A 19,951-nucleotide genomic window follows, 5' to 3' on the forward strand; every position below is an offset into this window, starting at 1 on the left:
TCATACAAGGATCAATTGTAGTTTTACATAGTAGCAATGAACCTCTCTATAACATAAGATAAAATAAAATGCTACCACTAACAATGGCATCCACCAATAAAAACTTGGAGATGATTTGTTTAAAATGGACAAAAACTATACAATTAAACTACAAAGCAGTACTGGGAGAAATTACAGAATACTCAAATAGTTGCAGAGATATGCCATGCCCATGGATAGGAAAACTCAATATTGTTAATATAGTAATAATCTTCCCCAAATTGAGCGATACAATGCTATCACTATCAACATCCCAGCAGACTCTAAAAATATATAGAACATAGAATAGGTAGTAAGATTAAACAAATAGATCAGTGTAAGAGAAAAAAGCACCAGTTTTACACCTAATCACTTATATGATTAATTATTGACAAAACTTCCAGGTAATCAATAGGTAAACAAAAGTCATTTCAACAAATGATATTGGGACACCATACATGATATCAATTCATGATGAATCGGAGACCTAAATATAAAAGCTAAAGCTCTAAAACATGAGAAATCAGAATATCTTTGTGACCTTGGTTAAGGAAAGATTCCTTAGAGAGGCATAAAAAACAGCAACTATTATAGAAAAAAGAGTTGATAAATTGGAATTTCTCATCATTAGATGACACCATTAATGAAATAAAACACTCACTGAGAGAAAAATGCAATACATATACATGCTAATACATATATATATATATATATATATATATATATATATATATATATATCCATATATATCCTGAATATATAACAAATATCTATAACTCAATATGAATATACAAGTGGATAAAAATGGAAAAAAAATGCTTAAATAGATACTCCATAGAGGAATATATATACAGATGCCAAATAAGCACAAGGTAAAACCATCAGGGCAAAGTAAACTGAAATCACAGTAAGATATCATAAGATGTGCAATAGTATTGCTAAGATTGAAAAAAAGAAACAGACAATCCAAATATTAATGAGGACAAGTAGCCACCGGCAATCTCATACATTGCTATGGGGATTATAAAATGACACAATCATTTTTGAGAATTGTTTGGTTGTTTCTTATAAAGTGAGACATACATCTGTCCTACAATCAAGCTCGAGATATTATAAGGAGAAAGTATTTCTACAAAGGGATGTGTACACAAATTTTCATAGCAGCTTAATTCACAACATCAAATAATTTGAAACAACCCATTTGTTTATGAAAAGAATGAATAGGCACATTCTAATATACTCATACAGTTTTTAAAAACTAGTGATACAATCAACAATATGGATAAATTTCAAAAACCTCTCCTGAGGTTTAGGAGCCAGACACACCATGAATTGGAAGCTCAGGCATATCTAATATATGGTGATAAACATTAGAACATTGGTTTCCTCTGACTGAAGGGATACGAGGCAATATTACTGAGAAGGAAAACAAGGAAAATTTCTGGGGTGATGGAAGTGTTCCAGATTTTGATGTGTTTTGGGTTACAATGGTGTATGCATTTGTCAAAATTCATTGTATTTCATAATGAAACTCTGCACATTTCACTATATCTAAATTGCATGTCATTTTTAAAAAGAAAAAGATGAGAAGATCCAACGTAAGTCTTACCAAAGATCCAGAGGAAAGGAAAGCCTGCATTAAAGCAAAAGCAATCAATATTCAGATATAAAGCTTAGAATGTTTCAGAACTCATGAAGCATATCAATCTCCAGATTGAGAAAGTTCACTGAATCTCAAGCAATATAAATTAAAAGAAGTCTACCCTAATTTACATGATTTAGTAGATAACCAGAGGGCAAAAAAGGAACCTCCTAAGAGCAGAGAGAAAAGGACATTACTTATTAAAAAATGGCAATTAGATTAAGAGCTGATTTTGTGATCACAATAGAAACCATGAGACAGTGGAAAAATGTCTGTCAAAAATATGTATCAGAAAATAATTGCCAAACTAATCCTGTACATCCAGTATAACCACCTTGCAAAGATTATGTTGAGATTAAAGCATTTAATTAGAATTTAGAGATCATCATTAAACTTCTTATAGCTGTATTTCAGAAAGCAAGAAAATAATCTCAGAAGGAAGATCAGAAATACAAGTAAAATAAATTAGCAAGAAAACTGAATCTAAAAATTTTAAGCCTTTCTCCTTTATTAAAATATTTTTAGATAAAAATATTTCAAAAAGAGAACGTGAATTTTGATACACAATTTTATATCATCAATTTTGGAATTTTAATTGATATTCTGAATAGATTATTTTACTTTGGTTATCTATCTTTATGTTTGTTAAAGCAGACAATGTCCACTGGAAAGCCCAACTATCAGTTTAAAAAAAAAAACACACACAGATATCCTAATTGCCAATATCCTTTCCACAAAATGAAATGGCTCATGTGGAAAAACTCCTTAATTTAAGGACATTTTCTTGGAACAACGATATAGTTAAAAATTAAAGTATTTTAAACAGAATATCTCTCCACTATTACATAAGTAGTGTACAGCCAATTGGCATTTCAAGTGAAGCTGAAATTTTCCAACATATAACATTCATTGGGACATGAAATATATCTGGTTTCACACAACTATATTCTTCTTCCAAGGGAAATATAATCTGTGTTGTTTTACTTATACTCAACCATTTAAAATAACTTCTTATATGACCTTTCTTGATTTTTATTTAAGCAGAATATATTTTGGGGGCTCAAACAGTAAAAACAGTTTAATTTTAGCTTCATAATCAGGTATCTAAGAGCATCCGGGGAACACACTCACCTTCCGATGCTGGAATACTCTTTGATATCTGACTGGCTAATTCCCAAGCATCCTTCTAGTCTTTGCTCAATAAACCTCAGTGGGTTAATTTTTCAGTGCCTGTGTTTATCTGTATTATTTACATGATCTGATCAGACTTGGATCTGTTACCATTAGAAATGACAAGCATCCCTCAGGACTCAGTAATAATTGAAATATCATCTGCAGTTACCTCAAAAGAAGTATCTATTCAAGGGTAAAGCCTTCGAACCCAGTGACGTCTATCAGTTTTATTTGCTCGTCTCCTTTAGACTAACATTACACGTTTACATGAACAAACTCAGTAGTGAATTTCTCAATGACATATTCTAAGCGTTCTTCAACTGTTTTTTTTTTGTTTTTTTTTCTTCTTTGTTTTTAATCTGCCTAATCAGAGCCAGATGTCCTTGGTCAGAATGTGGTATTATTTCTCTTACATTGTAATTTCTTTTTCAATTGCTTTGCTTTTCTTTTCACAATTATCTTTGACAATTTCTCTTTTCTTGGGCATTCACGGTTTACATTAAACCTTCCATTTACATATGGAAGATACAGAGAAACACATTCAGGACAAATGCACGATGCAATAATGGCTCCCGGTGCATTTGCTGCTGTGATGTTTCTGCTTACCATAATGATACCCATGATCAATGCCCACTGTATTGCCACAGCATGAAATTTTCAAAAGCTCTGTCTACCTGTTATATTTGGAATGCACTTGAGAATTTTTCTATGTAATACATTGCTTAATATTCTAGTGAGTTTTCGGTGATGTAAATATACTTTCCAAAAAAATTTAACTTTCCTCTCCCCAAAACAAAACAAAACAAACAAACAAACAAAACCAACAGATAAGAAGAGATGCAGGCATTCTATGAATTTCAGTATTTAAACCTAGAGATGTTCTACTGGGAAAACATTAATTGGAAAACATTCTGAGAAGTATGCCTCTGTATTTAAAAATTAATGTCTTTCTTCTTCCCATATATTGTGAATTCTAGTACTATTTATTTCCTTTACATTGCTTATTGTGAATACTAAATACAATTGGCAAATTTAGAAATTAGATGTTTTGGGGTTTTGTGAGAGTAATTTCTTTGAGGGAAGCAGGAAGGACAGAAGTGATCTGAACCATTGCTTTGAGCAATGAATGAAACATGACAAAGGAAAAACAACAAGTAGACAATATGCTTTTAACAAATTTATACTTGTACACAGATTAATTTTATAATCTCCCCAGCAAGGGAGGGAAGTGGCAGAGTAAAAAGGAAATAACTGAAAACAAACCATACGCCACGTATTGTTTAAAACACACTATATATTATCTCAATTATTTTCCAAATCACGTGGAAAGAACTCCAATAGTTCCATTTTGACACACAAGAAAGATAAGAATTAGAGAGATTAAGTAGATTAGGTGATTTATTATATAGGTATTAGGGTGGTGCAAAAGTAATTGCGGTCTAAAAGGCTAAAAAGATTTTATAAATACCACAATTACTTTTGCACCAAAATAATAGTAAGTAGTGCAAAGATCCAAGTTCATGACATTAAACATCAAATACATGCCCTTTGCATCAAACGTTGGATATAGGGTTCACAAATTTATAGAGCCAAACACAATCAGACAGATTTCCCTAATTCAAGACCTTCACTGAGTTGCTATGCCTGCATTCTCATTGGTAGCTAACAACCTTTAAACTACAGTCAAAGGTTTCAGGGAAATCAGTAACCTCAAAGAATAGGTCATCCATTCAGCCCCCATTGCCATATATACATTTTTAAAGTAAAATGTTACATCCCATGTTACATCCCCTGTTGTAATCCTATGTTATGTCCTATGTTATATCCCAAAATACATTTGTTATAAAACTTATATTTGTAAATAACTGTGTGGACTTAACACACACACACACACACACACACACACACACACACACACACACGACTGATGCCTCTCCTCATTATACTTAAGAGATTTTATTAAGTATCTGCCAATAGTATAGAGAATATGATAGTGGCTGAATTTACATATGGACATTTAGAAAAGTAAGCTTGGTTGCCCTTTTCTTATAAAAATTAATTAAACAATTATTATTATCCATCATCACATAGCAATTAATAAAATTGCCATCAAAATAAGCTCTTAAGTATAACTTCTAGACACTTAATAATAATTTAATATTACTTTTGCTAATAAAGCCCTGATTCTTATTTGACTATTTAGAATCAGTGATTCCAGATTCAGTTCAATAGCATCTTCCTAAATACATACACACACACACACACACACACACACACACACACACACACACACACACATGCCTCCCCTTGTCTTTTCTAATTTAAGCTATCCATGATGGGATTGTTGGACTACATACATGAATACAAATGAAAAGTGCATGAACTACAGTCATTTCCAGAAGTTTAATGTATGTAACCAGTGCTTGTGGAACACAATGTCATTTACCCTTCTTCAGTCTATGAAAGTTCCAAATTAAGTGTTTTTGCACTTAATGAGTGCAAACTCATTATTCTTAATGAGAAATTAAGAATCATTAAACATTTGGAAGATACACACGTTATTCATGACACATCAAAAATAATTAGAGAGCTTGAGCTGGAATGGTCGGGGATGGTGATGTCAGGCTGAGAGATCTAAAATGGCCACCGAGGTACAAAGATTTGATGACAGTCCAAACAAGAGTGGAGGAAAGTCTGATGTTGGCAAACATGAAAGTGTTCAGCATGAACCAGAAAGAGAACAAGCTCAGCCCAAGAAAAAGGAGGGGAAAATATCCAGTAAATCAGCTGCTAAATTGTCAAATAGTGCTAAAAGAATTCAGAAGGAATTTGCAGAAATTACACTGGACCCTCTTCCCAACTGTACAGTTTTAGTCAAGAAGGCAGAATAGGCAAGTGCTGTGCTTCACTTCTCACATGACCACATCAAAATTACAACTAAATCCAAAAAAAACTGTCACTGAGAATTGCCTGAAACCTTGCTGAACTGAAGCCCTACAACTAAAGACATGCAGAAGAAGCCACCTCAAGACTGGTAGAAAGGAAGGGCAAAGATGCAGACCGGGCTGGTCCCATAGCTTCATGTGATCATTAAAAATCAGAAGGAAGGACACTTAAAAGTAAGCATCAGATCAAAATGGCGGCATGAGGTGAGCCCCTGAAAAGCTCCCCCGGAATTTACAACTAATTGAACAACAATAACTCCACAAAGGACTCCCTGCATAACAGACAGGCAACACGAAGAGGCCCACTACTGAATTCACCTAAAGGTGGGAGAATCACACAAACGAGGGAGGAGGGAGGGGAGAAGTGTGGAGACAGAGCCGCTCGGGAGCAGGACGCTGACCTAGCTCGGTACCCCAAGCTCGCTGCATCCCGGAAATACCGCAGCTGTGGGAGTGGGAAGAACTCGGACTGCTATGGCTCCACTTACGGCCCACAGGGCTGAGGGGGCAGCATATAACACGGCTGAAACCAACGCTCATGGCAGAGACCTCGGAGTAAAGATTGAGGGAAGAAGGCTGAAAATGGTGGTTTAAGCCCTCACTGCCGAGCAGAGAATGGAAGCCTTAGGCACTGAGACTAACCGACCCCTCCCTACCCTCCCAGAGCTCGCCAAGCCCCCACCTGCCCGGTGCTAGAAGCAGAACACTAGCAGTGTCAGATCAAAAGAACAGAATATTTGCTGTTCTGAGAACTTTGGACCACAGACACAGATTCGCAGCCCAACAAGTTCCAGCAAAGGGGAGGGAGCTGTGGAAACTGGACCAGCTGTGGTGGTTGCCACCATTGCTCTGGGCCACCTCTCACAACTCACCCCGCCCCTGGTCCCACCTATCTGGGTGGATCCCTGCAGGAGTAAACTGAACTGCTGAAATATACGGGCTCAGAATCTGGTGCAGAAAGAGCTTTGGAACTTCAAAAGGTCTCTGCAACCCCACAGGGACATGGTGCCCTATGACCCAGGCAAACTGTTAACAGAGGAGAAGCCCAGTTTCCAGGGAATCCCCCCATTGTGTGAGAAGCTGGAATAGTGCAAAGAAAACATAGCACTACTGTGTGAGAGAGAAAAAAAAAAAGGCTGCAGTCGGAGAGAAAATAAACCATTCTACCAACAAGTATCGGAAAACTAAAGGCCTCTTCCTATCAACCAGTTGCAGAAGCCACTCCTGTAGATGTCTATGAAGAGAAATAATAAATCAGTAATTGCCATGAATAACCAAGGCAACAAGACAGCTCAGAAAAAAAGTGAAGTCTCCAGAAAAGGAACTTAAAGATATGGAAATATGTGACTTAAATGATAGAGAATTCAAGATTGCAGTTCTGAAAAAACTCAACAAGATGCAAGAAAACACAGAAAGGCAATTTAATGAACTCAGAAACGCAATCAAAGAATACCATGAGCATTTTATGAAACAGATCAAAATTTTGAAAAAGAACCAAATAGAATTTCCAGAGATGAAGAACTCAACAGAAGAAATTAAGAATGAAATAACCAGCTTAGGTAGTAGAGTTGACCAGATGGAGGAAAGAATCAGTGACATCGAAGATAGAAACCTGGAAATTACACAGATGGAAGAAGAAAGACACTTGAGACTTAAAAGAAATGAAAGAACTCTACAAGAACTTTCTGACTGCATCAGAAAGAGCAATATAAGAATAATGGGCATACCAGAAGGAGGAATAAAGACCTTTGCAGGCATACAGAAGCTGAGGGAATTTTCTAATACATGACCTGCACTACAAGAAACATTAAAGGAGGCTATTCGACCACCATCAACAGGGACAATTTGTGGCAACATGAAAAGGGGGAGAGTAAAGGCCTGAACCAGAATATGGGAATGGAGAAAGTAAGCGTGCTGAAGAAAATGGAATGCTGTAAATACCAAACTTTCTTTTACATAAACTTAAGGGTAACCACTCAAAAAAAACCCCACAACTGAAATATATACTGTAATAAAAGAAGAAACAGAAGGAAACATCATAGAATACCACCACACAGATAAAATAGACAACAAAAAGGCAAAGAAACAATGGAGACACAGCCTTACCAGGACTAAAGATAAAATGACAGGAAATCCTCATGCATCAATAATAACCCTAAATGTAAATGGACTGAACTCACCACTAAAAAGGCATAGAGTAGCAGATTGGATCAAAAAACTAAACCCAACCATATGCTGTCTACAACAGACACATCTCAGCTACAAGGACACGCATAGACTCAAAGTGAAAGGGTGGAAATTGACACTCCAAGCAAATGGTACCCACAGAAAATCAGGTGTAGCCATAATGATTTCCTTAGCCTCTCAAGGCACTTCCAAGCATAGCAGAGGAAGCAGCCATCTGTGAATTGCTTTGTGGCTCCTGCCACGTGGTCCTGGGTGGGGCCTGGGCTGCGGCTAAACTTGACCTGCAGTGGGTTCATCACATCACATAGCTGCCTCCAAGGATAACAGACCCAAGGGGAAAGTTGGGCAGGCACCAGAGCCCTTTTGAGGAAAATCCTGCTCTGTAGGGTGAGCCCCTGCACAACAACACCTCCACTGCAGTTATAGCCAGTCCTCTCAACCAGAGAGTCATTCCCTCCCATTGACATGCAAACAGCAACCAAGGCTCAATTACAACAAGAAGGCACACACAACTCACACCTGGAGCACCCACCTCAGGTGGCCAGGAAAACTGTGCCACGGAGCCCCATAGCACACGTACTACATAAGGGCACTATGACCTGGAAGCAGAGCAGGGCTACCTAATACATAGAAACAAACTCAGAGAGGCAGCCAAAATGGGGAGACAAAGAAATATGTTCCAAATAAAAGATCAGAACAAAGCTCCAGAAAAACAACTTGACAAAATGGAAACAAGCAATCTATCAGATGCAGAGTTCCAAACACTCGTAATAAGGGTGCTCAATGATCTCAGGGAGAACTTCAACAAAGAGATAGGAAATATAAAAATTGAGATTAAAACATAAAAAAGAACCAGTAAGAAATAAAGAACACAATAATAGAAATGAAGAATACATTACAGAGAATCAACAGTAGATTACATGAAGCAGAGGATCGAATCAGCAATTTAGAAGGTAGCAGAAAATACCCCATGAGAACAGCGAAAAAAAAAAATGAGGAGAGTTTAAGGGTCCTTTGGGACCACACCAAGTGTACCAACATTTGCATCAGAGGGGTACTAGAAGGAGAAGAGAGAGCAAGGAATTGAGACCGTATTTGAAGAAATAATGATAAAAAACTTTCCTAACCTGGTGAAAGAAATAAATATACAGAGTCCCAAACAAGATGAACCCAAAAAGGCCCACATCAAGAGACATCATAATGAAAATGCCAAAGGTTATAGACAAAGAGAGGATCTTAAAAGCACCAAGAGAAAAGCAGTTAGTTAGTTACCTACAAGGGACCTCCCATAAGACTGTCAGCTGATTTCTCAACAGAAACTTTGCAGGCAAAAGGGATTGGCATAAAATGTTCAATGTGATACAAAGAAAGGAGCTACAAGCAAGATCGTCCAGCAAAGCTATCATTTAGAATCAAAGGACAGATAAAGAAATTCTCAGACAAGAAAACCCTAAAGGAGTTCATCACCACCAAACCAGTATTACAAGGAATCTTAGAGGGGTTTCTTTAAGATGAAAAAAACAATCTAAAATCTGAATAATAAAATGGCAATACCTACGTACCTTACAACAATTACTTTAAATGTAAATGGATTAAATGCTCCAATCAAAAGATGGGGGCTCTGAATGGATAAGAAAACAGGACTCTTACATATACTGCCCACAAAAGACTCACTTAAGGTCAAGAGACACATACAGACTGAAAGTAAAGGGATTAAAGAAGATATTTCATAAAAAGGGAAACAAACAAAAAATCTGGGGTAGCAATACTTATACCAGACAAAATAGATTTTAAAACAAAGACAATAACAAAAGACAGAGAAGGACCTAGTAATCCCGGTTCTGTGTATTTATCTGAAGACACCTAAATGCTATTTCGAGAGGATGTGTACAGCTATCATATATTCATTGCAGCACTGTTTACAATGACCAAGATGTGGAGGCAGCTTGGGTATTCCTAAATAGATGAATGGATAAAGAAGAGGTGGTACATACATACAGTGGAATATTAGCCATAAAAGAGAATGAAATCTTGCCATTTGCAAAAACATAGATGGACCTAGAGGGTATTGTGCTGAGTAAGTCAAACAGCGAAAGACAAATGTCATATGATTTCACTTACAAGTGGAATCTAAAGGACAAGATAAACACACAAAACAGAAACAAACTCATTGGTACAGAGAGTTTGCCAGATAGGAGGGGAGTTGGTGGTGGGTGAAAAAGGTGAAGGGATAAAAAGTACAAATTGGCAATTACAAAATAGTTATGGGGATATAAAGTAAAGCATACAGAATGTAGTCAATAATATGGTAATAGCTATGTCTAGTTTCAGGTAAGTACCAGTCAGGGGTATCATGCTTTAAATTATATAAAAATCTAACCATGCTGTGCTCCTGAAATTCATATACAATAATATTAAATGTCAAAAATTAACAAGTAGAGAGGTTATCAATAGATGATAAGACTGGATGATTACCATGTAATATAATATAAAATAATTATGTGCTTGAGATCTCTGAAAGAAAAATAATTTTATCAAAACAAATGGAAGAAACACATTCTTAATTAAAATGCAAACAATAGGCTTACCATCAAATATGTATGCCACCTAAGGAATACTGATAAAGATGCTCCCAAATATAGGATTATATAAAATCAGTTGATTTTATTGAATAATTGCCTACCATATACCAGCTGTGAGACTAGGCAAATTGCACAGGCAATTATTTCTTTTTATTCTTAATGGCCCAAGAACCTAAGAAATATGTGATAGTCTGTCGTAGCTGAGGAAACCAAGTCTCAGAGAAGCTGTGTAGAGCATAGGTAAGAAGAAGGGAATCTCAGGTGAGTAGCTAGTTCAGTAGAACCTGCTACTTATGCTTTCACATTTGGCCTTGGGGGTATGTTTCTATATTTCTATTTAAATAAGAATAGAACTGCAATTCTTGGGAATTCACCAATTGCACCCCATCAAATGGAACACCACTGTCAGGGAGACGCCTAGTGCCCCAAAGTTTCATTTCATCACCTATGCTGCCCAGTCGGGTGGCCAGTCTTGGTGACACTCATTAGCCATGAGTGGCTGCTGAGCAATTGAAATGTGGCTAATACAAATTGAGCGTGCGGTGCGGTAAAATATACACTGGATTTAAAGACTTCATATGAAAACAACAATGCAAAATATCTTATTAATATTTTTATATTGCTATTGTGTTGACATGGTAATATTTTTGACATGCTGACTTAATGAAAATATATTATTAAAATTAATTCCACTTTTTTAAACATAACTACTAGAAAACGTAAAATTACATATGTGGCTTCCATTTGTGACTCATTGTATTTCTATTAGATGTCCATGATATATTTAAAAGTGAATGGCACCAATTTTCATGAGGATCAAAGGAAACAATCTGGCTTTTATTTTGTTCAGGATACTGTCCCCCAACATACATATATATGCATATGCCAGCAGTGCCACAAAATGTATTCACATCACTTGTATTCATCTTTTGTTATCGATATATACTGAGTATTACAATTTTAACACCATTTTTTTTCCTTTCTTAAGATGTGTATAGATTTTTTGATACCCTCTGTGTGTGTGTATGTGCATATATGTGTATATACATATATATATATGTATTTACACATACATATATATATCCTGTGTGTGTGTGTATGTGTGTGCGCGCACACATCCTTTAAAATGTCAGAGACTCCAACAGATTCCTGTGAACTTATGATGAAGTCATACTTTTTCGGAAATATTTCACAGTTCAAGTCTAAACAAAGTTTAACTTTTCACTTTTCTTCTTCCAGTTTCTGGAGGCACGTTAAAGGTATCTCAAATAGTTTATAGGAATGTTAACTCCATGTGCATCTGTTTTTCACCTGCTGTATTTGAACATAGGCATCACAGCTGAAATAGCTATAAAACCATTAAATTGTTTCACCTCAATGTTCAAAATGCTACACATAATATAAATAGAGGCTTTTTTTTTATAAAAAAACTCTTTCTACTACAGCCACTCCTACCAGTTATCATAGTTTATGTAAACAAACACTATATTTGCTTCTTGGCTCTTTCTGTATCCTTTCTTTTTATGTTTGTTTTCTGAGAACTTTCAATATATGTTCATTTTGATGAAAATTTTAAACAAAATAATATTCAAAGCGGTCCCAGCTTAGCTCCTTTGTAATATTATCTCAGATACTTGGTGACACGAGCTGCCTGCTTCAGCCAGTTACCCCCACGATGTCCATCTCCACAGCCGCATGGCGTCATCCCTCCTTGGTCTCCCACCCTTGGGCCTGCCTACATGCTCTCCCCACAACCACTGCATCGTCTGGTCCACTCTGCTCCCAGATGGCCTCCCTGTCCGGCAAACTGAAGGAATCCTTCCTTCCCATGAGCTCCCAGCATGGTCCCAATTCTTATAAAGAAGTCTTAAACGAGATGCCCTCCAATGAGATGTTTTCTTCATCTTCTTGGCATCCTCATAAAATTTTGTATATTTCTCCTACCACTTAATTATATCATACCTAATATTAGTTATTTGAGGTGTTTCTTCTGTTCCCCCTTACAACTGAGTTTTTCTAAAAGCTGAGATCCTTTTGTTTTTCATTCACCAAAAAATTTTATACATTATCCCAAATATTATAAGTATATGCAAATAACTTTAACATTATTAATATGTGCCCTTAATTAACAATTGATAGGTATTTTCTACCACTTTATCGATCCTTTTGAATTTTCCCTTTGAGAGGTTTTATAAAGAAACTTCATTAAAGATTTCACAGGCTTAAGAATTTAAAATTCCCAGTAAGAATGGTTTATTCCTGTTGTACCCCACTTAGTAGGTGCTCTTTGAAGTTTGGAGTAGTGCGAATAAAATCTGGCTCTGCCACTACTTAGATGCTATGAGATTACTTCTTATTACGATAAAAATTACTATTTAAGTGATCAGACCTGTACAAGAGCTAATATACCTGCCATCCAAAGATCTAACAGAATGGAAAGCAAAGCTTTTCTCAAGGAAGTAGATTAGTCCAGGGCTTCTGAAATGCTTGTGCATTACATTCTCATATGTGTATCTATTCCTCATCAGTCTTGCAATGTTAACTTGCCTTCCTCTGTACTATTCTGTGTAGTGCTAGTAACACATCAGGCAAAGAGCCTGTTTAACTAGTTGTCATATATATATGTATATATACATATATTTTTTTCCTGTTAACTGAATTAAAATACTACCTTTGAAGTGAATGGGGAAGTAAAGAAAGAAATGGCAATCTTCCCCATGTCATCTGCCATCTTAAAAGGCAGAGCAAATAAATTCATTCTTTTTAAAGCACTTTTGTTTTCACTAATTATGAGAGGAATAATTTAGCTACCAAAGAAACAGCAAGTTTGTTTTCTATGCTAAACTCATGGTTTAAATATTAATAGATGTCATATAATAAACTGACAAAGTTTGCTCTTTTGTCATTTTAATAATACATATTGCATTAATTTTCATCTCATACCTCTAGTATATTATATGCATTAATGGTGGTTGCTCTTTCCACTTCTTACAACATTGTCACTGTATGTGTTATACTGCACATTTACCAACTCAAAATTTTAACATACTTCTTTAGACAAATTACCAAAAGATATTTTAGGTTAAAAGAGTAAAAGGACACATTCAATCATCTAAACCATTTAAATACATGAACTCGACCACTGAAATTGGAATGCCCACTAGTCTAACAAGAATAAAGTAAATAGCACAACCACAGTAATGTCTAATTAAAATTGAATAACTTTGCTCTTGACGTTCTTATGTTTCATTAAGAGTGAATTCATATTTGTTAAGGATTAAAGTCTTCTCTTATTTTATTGGTCTAAGAAGAAGCTGACTAAATAAACTCAGAAACTGGTAAACATACTGAAGCTTAGAGAAAATTCAGAAAACAATTTGAGAAAAAGTTTGAAAGACAATTTTAGATTCTAAAGACTCTTTTTGTTGTTTATGAAAGCAGTAAATTACTAATTGTTTATGTCATTCCTTTTCCATTCCCTTTCTTCCTTCACACCTTCCACCCTGTAAAAACACCAAATACCAATTGAAATGTACCTGTTGGAAGAGGCGCTGGTAGTTCTTCTTTCATGAAGTGATGGGATGACAGACAACTCTTCGTAAGCACAATATCATCCAATGCAATATCACCACGGTGTCCTTTCCCAACTCTACCTTCAAATTTGAGTTGGAAGTCCTCATCACCAGACAGGAATAGTTCTTTCCGCTGCCAGAAATTGCCTTGTTCTACAGTGAGGTTAAGTAGGACCTTCGTTTGGTTTGAGACTGATACCTGGATCAAGGTGAGTGCCCCGATGCCATTTCCATACATGTGATAATGAAAAATTATCTGTAACCAAGAATAGGAATACTATATATAATTATTATAATTAATTCCATTTTATTTTCAATCATATCATATTACCCACTTCTTTATTAACAGATAGAAAACAAGATCTGTATGTTCTATTGCTCAGTGAGTACTCTAACACTGAGTGAAGTTAGGCCAGCCTTAAGTCATATGTTGCTATATATGGAAGACAGTACAATACAGATCAAATAGAAATTTAATGGGGAAAAAATGAGCAGAGTTTACTTTTTTCCTGTGATTTCTCAAAGCAGATTCCTTGATAAACATTTAAAGTCCACTATCAAAGGAATAAAATGTAAATAAAAAGTGATGCATTATACAAAAAAGACTTTTCATGATTAAGAAATAGCAGGGACTAAAGACAATCATTTTCAATCTCATGAAACTTAAAACATTTCCTTCAAACTAGCAGAGTACTGTATTGCTTATCCCATCACATTCCTGCACTTGAAACACATTTCAGTTCTACAAGATCCTCAGGGCTCCAGTTTATAGAGCAAAACCACCAGAACAGCAATTATCCAAGTTTTACTTGAAATGCTAGAAATATGCTGTAAAAGAGCAGCCTTGGGAGTTTTTTCCTGAGTAAAAATGAATAAAAGTATTTTCAGGGATTGACATCTCAGTGTTTCAAAGATGGAGTTGACCAGAATTTTAGATGTTGTTACACAGATGGGGAAAGTCAGGGAAAATTCTGGAAGAACAGTACAGGTTAGAAATAATAGGAACTCAGAGGGTCTTTAGACTTTTTCCTTGTCATTTGTATGAATGAGGGAACACTGTAATGGGGGGTGACTTTCACAGGGAAAAAGACATTACTGAAACAGTAGGAGTAATGGAAATCATGCTCTGGTGAAAGAAAAAGAAAAATGAATGTGTTTAAAGGGTAAAGATTGTGAGTGAACAATGTATACAATGCATACTCGTACTTCAAAGACCATCAGGAATAGGTAAGCCTTGTGAAGTTACTACTCCAATTTCCTAGCAGATGAAGTGTTATTCTATGATCCAAAAATATTTCTTCTGTTGATTAACCAATAAATGTTGGAAAATATGAGATCTGTGACCACTGTGAATTGTCCACGGAAGGCTGGTGAAATCGGGGTGGCATGACTCATTAAAATGAGAAACGAAAAGGACCTGGGGCTGGCATCTCGGGCAGGACTGACGGGAGGGAGATGCAGCTATGGGATGGGCACAGCACTTATCTATTTCGATCCCTTCTGGTCCCAGACATGATCTGCCCAGTGTTCAGCCTTGTTTTGTCTTCTCATTTGTGCAGGAAACATGTGGCATATGTTTTAGGTCACAGTAGATAGGTATTTCCCTATCCTCTTGAGACCATTTTCTGATTGATGGTATTGGGTTAACATGCAAACAAATCTCTAAATACCTCCATTTCTACAGAGCATACTTGTTCACAACATAACCTAATGACAAGATAACCTGAGTGAATAAAAATCTGTTAAATGTCGAATTCTTCTAAAGACCATCAATGTTTTTGGATCATATAATAATACCTCATCTGAGTGGAAATTTGAGTGGTCACTTCACATGGCTTACCTATTCTTGATGGTCTTTTCACTGGAAATTTTACTTATTCAGAGGTTTGATCTCTTCCCTCATCAATCTCTGCCTACATCCCTCTCACCACCCATTTCTCAAAAGAAAGAAACATATCTCCAATTTATTTTTTCCTGTTTGAAGGTATCTCACAAGGTCTAGTGACAGAGATGATTGCTGTGAAAATTTGGGAGGTCACTCTGTTTACCTGATAAATATATATTTTTATATGAGAGACGCAATCATTCCCAGCATGACCTTTCCTTACTTCTTTGTATTCAATCTATATCATAAATATTCATAAAACAGAGCATTCATCATTAATTTTTGACATTTCTTCTAGGCATACTTCATTATTCTCACACAGATATTTAAAACTGTGGAGACTACAGTCCTGGGACCAAGGTAAAATAGAGACAGATGAAGTCCTTGGTTACTACAGTATGAAAAACAAAATCTTTTGAACATTTTCAGAGAAAGTATCTAATTTAAAAAGCTTAGAAGTCAAACTGGAGTTATATATATTTTATGTTTAATTTTCTTTCTAAGACTAGAACTAATTTGCAATTTTCAGAGTACCTGTGGATATATATGAGATAAATTTATAGACACTCATTATATATATAAAATCTTGTGTGTTCGTGCTTCATTTTTGAGACAGTATCAAGTAATTTGGGAGACAGAAAAAGAGTAAAAGTAAAAATATATTTCATTAAAGTTTAATATAATTCTGTATGATTTGTTATATCCATTCTAGACTGCTGACTGAGTTCTCTCTCTCAAACTCTGATCTGAACATGTCACTTCCTTGCAGAAAAATCTGTGAAACTGCGGTAGTATAACTCCTATCAAATGTGCCTGAAGAGATAAAAGAGATAAGATTACTATCTGAGAGAAAAGCTATGAAATCAACTTAAACACAGACAAACTAAAGGTTTAACATGTATTAAGACTGTGACAGTGGTAGGATGTGAAGGATGGTCAGGCTGAAATGAAGAACGAGAATATGTAGTAGGTGCAGCTACAATTGGGGAGCCTTTGAGAAAAAATGTAATGTCTCCTCCCCAGGGTTAGGGTTCTCTCTGTTATGAAGACAGGTACATGAGAACATTAGCATTTGAAGAAAATAAAGATTGAAATCATGCTATTGTCTCCCAGGCCGATTCTTTGATCAGCTAGCAACTTTGTGGATGTAATTTGCTTCACATCAGTGCTCAAACATTGGGGGACATACCGCTCAGAATCCATGTGTTCAAATCTTATTGCGTTTCTCATTGTAAATATAAATAACTGGTACTATTATTTATGTATCAATCTCTCATAAGCAAGATTCTTGTGAAGTCATCTCATATATAAATTATATGATTTATATTAAAAGCAAAGCTAAGTTTAGTTCCTAACCTAGATGACTCAAATCCTTTGTGGAATAAAAACAATCAAGCAAACAACAGACAAAGTAGAGGAACCTGGAAATGCATAGTCACCATATGAGGCTGTTTGACCCAAACATTCATACAAACTTATTTATACTGTTAACACTCTACAAAGCTTTTCTTCAAACTTCCACAGGATAATAACCAAACCATTTTTGATTTCTGCCTATAGAAATTATTCTACATTTTTAGGGCCAAGTTCAGTTTTCTTTCCCATGAAGACTTCATCAATCATTTTACTGTAGCCCCTACAATTTCTAATATTAATTCTTGAGCATATTTAACATGTATATCTTATTGTTGGTTTTGTTTCTGATGGTGAAATACCCATAATTCCAATACATACTAAACGTTGTGAGTGGAAGCCACTGTTTTTTTACTCCTTTTGTATTATCCATGGTTATGAGTGATAACTATGAAATTTTCCAACGTTTTCCAAAATTCCAATATCTATGGAATTTATCCACAAATTCTTCCAACAATTCTAACAATCCTCCCCTCTCTTCCTTACTTCACCTTGTCTCTCCCTCACACATCCCAACTTGAATAAATTCCACCATATTTTTGGTCTGGTCCTGTCCATTTCATTTTCTATATTTGACTCCATCAGCTGGTGCTCAGAATATTTCTGCTTTTTCCATACCTTGCAGTTTTTGCTTCTTCTACTTATGACGGGGCTTGAAATTCTGGCTGCTCTCATGGGCTGCTGAGGGAACAAGCTCTTTATGAAGATGTAATGACCAGACGAATTTCGCAAGGTGTGATCAGCAGCTGGCTCTGTGCCCACAACAGGCATGCTGCTGGCTTTCAAATTCCAGTCCAAGTCATCCTCCTGCTCCTGCTCCCAGGAACAAAGATCGAATTCAAAATCGCAGCGCCCCCTGGCGGTACCTGGACAACATTTCCCAATTTATGGTAGAGAGAAAGAGGAAATTAGCTGACTTTAAGGCATGAAATCCAAAACTACAGGGATCATGTAATGTTGAAAACTTCACAATATTATAGTGACAGACATTAAAATAGAATATTCTAGTTTGTTACACACAGCTATTCCCATGGCTTACATATTTTTATTTCTCCCCAAATCTGGTCCCCCGTCTCAAAATCAATGACAAAGTATTCTGGCATTGCACAGTTTGTCCTCCAAGCATCTATTTGATCAATGTGATTTATTTCTTCTCTCATCTTTGCCTTTTAGGTCTTGGTAGGGAATTTAGGAAGTTTATTATTCTGCATTACAGTTTGGCTTGGAAAAATGCTGCCTAAAGCAAAAGTTATTAATCATTATAATTATTTTATAAACATATCCTCATTTTAGAGATGAGAAAATTGTGAAACAAAAAAGGTAAAAAGTGTAATAATTTGAATTAATTTATTATAATAAGTTGCAGAAATTAAATATGTTAAGTTGCATTAAGTACCAACTATCTAAGTTGCATTAAATACCAACTATTAAATACCAACTAGTTTACTTTAAATTATTTTAAAAATATTTTATTACTAACATCACTTAAGTTTTTTCTTTCATTTCCAAGACAGTAAGAATTACTGAGTTCAATAATGTCCTTATTGATTTTCTGACTGCTGGTCTATCCACTTCTGATAGAGGGGTGTGGAACTCCCTAAACATGACAGTGTATTCATCAGTTCTCCTTGAAATTCTGTTTTTGTCACATGTGGTTTGATATTCTGTTGTTAGGCACATAATGAACTGTCATGCCTTCTTGGACAACTGACCTCTCCATTGTTATTTAATGCCTTTATCTCTGATAACTTTCCTTGCTTTGAAGTCAGCTGTCTGAAATTAATAGTGCTACTCCTGCTTTCGTTTGTTTAGCGTAAGCGTAGTATATATTCTCCCATATGTTTACTTTTAATCTATAAATGGCTTTATATTTAAGTCTTGTAGACTACATACAGTTGAGTCTTGTTTTTTTGACCCACTCTGAAATTTCTGTCCTTTAATTGGTGCATTTAGACAACTAATGTTCCAAGTGATTTTTGAGAGAGCTGGATTAATATCTACAATAGTTGATATTATTTTCTATCTGTTGCCCTTGTCTTCTACTGTTTTTTTTGCCTTTTGTGGTTTTAATTGAACATTTTACATTATTCCATTTTCCCTCCTTTCTTAGCATGTTGGTTAAACTTCTTTACTTTTTTACTGGTTGCCCTAGAGTTTACATTATACATTTACAAATAATCCAACTTCTCTTTCAAATAGCATTATACTCCTTCATGGGTAATGTGAGCACCTTACAATAACAAGATAATCTTAATTCCTCCCTTCCACCCCTTGAACCATTGTTGTCATTCATTTCATTTATATAGCACTCATACGCATATTTATGTGTGTACATGTATGACATATAAACTTACAAAATTAAATACATTCTTGCTATTTCATTTTGAGCCAAGTCTTATCTGTTAAATTAATTATAAATAAGAAAAGTAAGTTTATATTTTATCTTTACTTATTCCTTCCTCATTGCCCCCCTTCTTTTATGTACATCTAAATTTCCGATCTATATAATTTTCCTTCTCTATAAAAAACAACAT

At 35.4% G+C, this 19,951-nt stretch overlaps 2 protein-coding genes across 2 annotated transcripts in view; one reads left to right on the forward strand and one right to left on the reverse strand.

Annotated features, from left to right (window-relative positions):
* The window catches only part of MALRD1 (MAM and LDL receptor class A domain containing 1), a gene marked incomplete at its 5' end in the record, with an annotated part of 573,210 nt that overhangs the window by 335,575 nt on the left and 217,684 nt on the right, over positions 1–19,951 (reverse strand). The window contains 2 exons of the mRNA XM_081051765.1: positions 14,084–14,375; positions 18,036–18,283. Of these exons, the coding sequence (XP_080907891.1) occupies positions 14,084–14,375; positions 18,036–18,283 (540 nt within the window). The remainder of the gene's footprint in view (positions 1–14,083; positions 14,376–18,035; positions 18,284–19,951) is intronic.
* On the forward strand, positions 5,473–5,724 carry LOC308495831 (ubiquitin-conjugating enzyme E2 E2-like; the record flags this gene model as incomplete). Its single annotated transcript, XM_081044296.1, has 1 exon — positions 5,473–5,724. One exon carries the CDS (start codon positions 5,473–5,475, stop codon positions 5,722–5,724), a length of 252 nt encoding a protein of 83 aa, XP_080900422.1.

This window comes from Rhinolophus hipposideros, assembly GCF_964194185.1.
Source record: "Rhinolophus hipposideros genome assembly, chromosome: 1".
In the NCBI taxonomy this organism is placed as follows: domain Eukaryota; kingdom Metazoa; phylum Chordata; class Mammalia; order Chiroptera; family Rhinolophidae; genus Rhinolophus; species Rhinolophus hipposideros.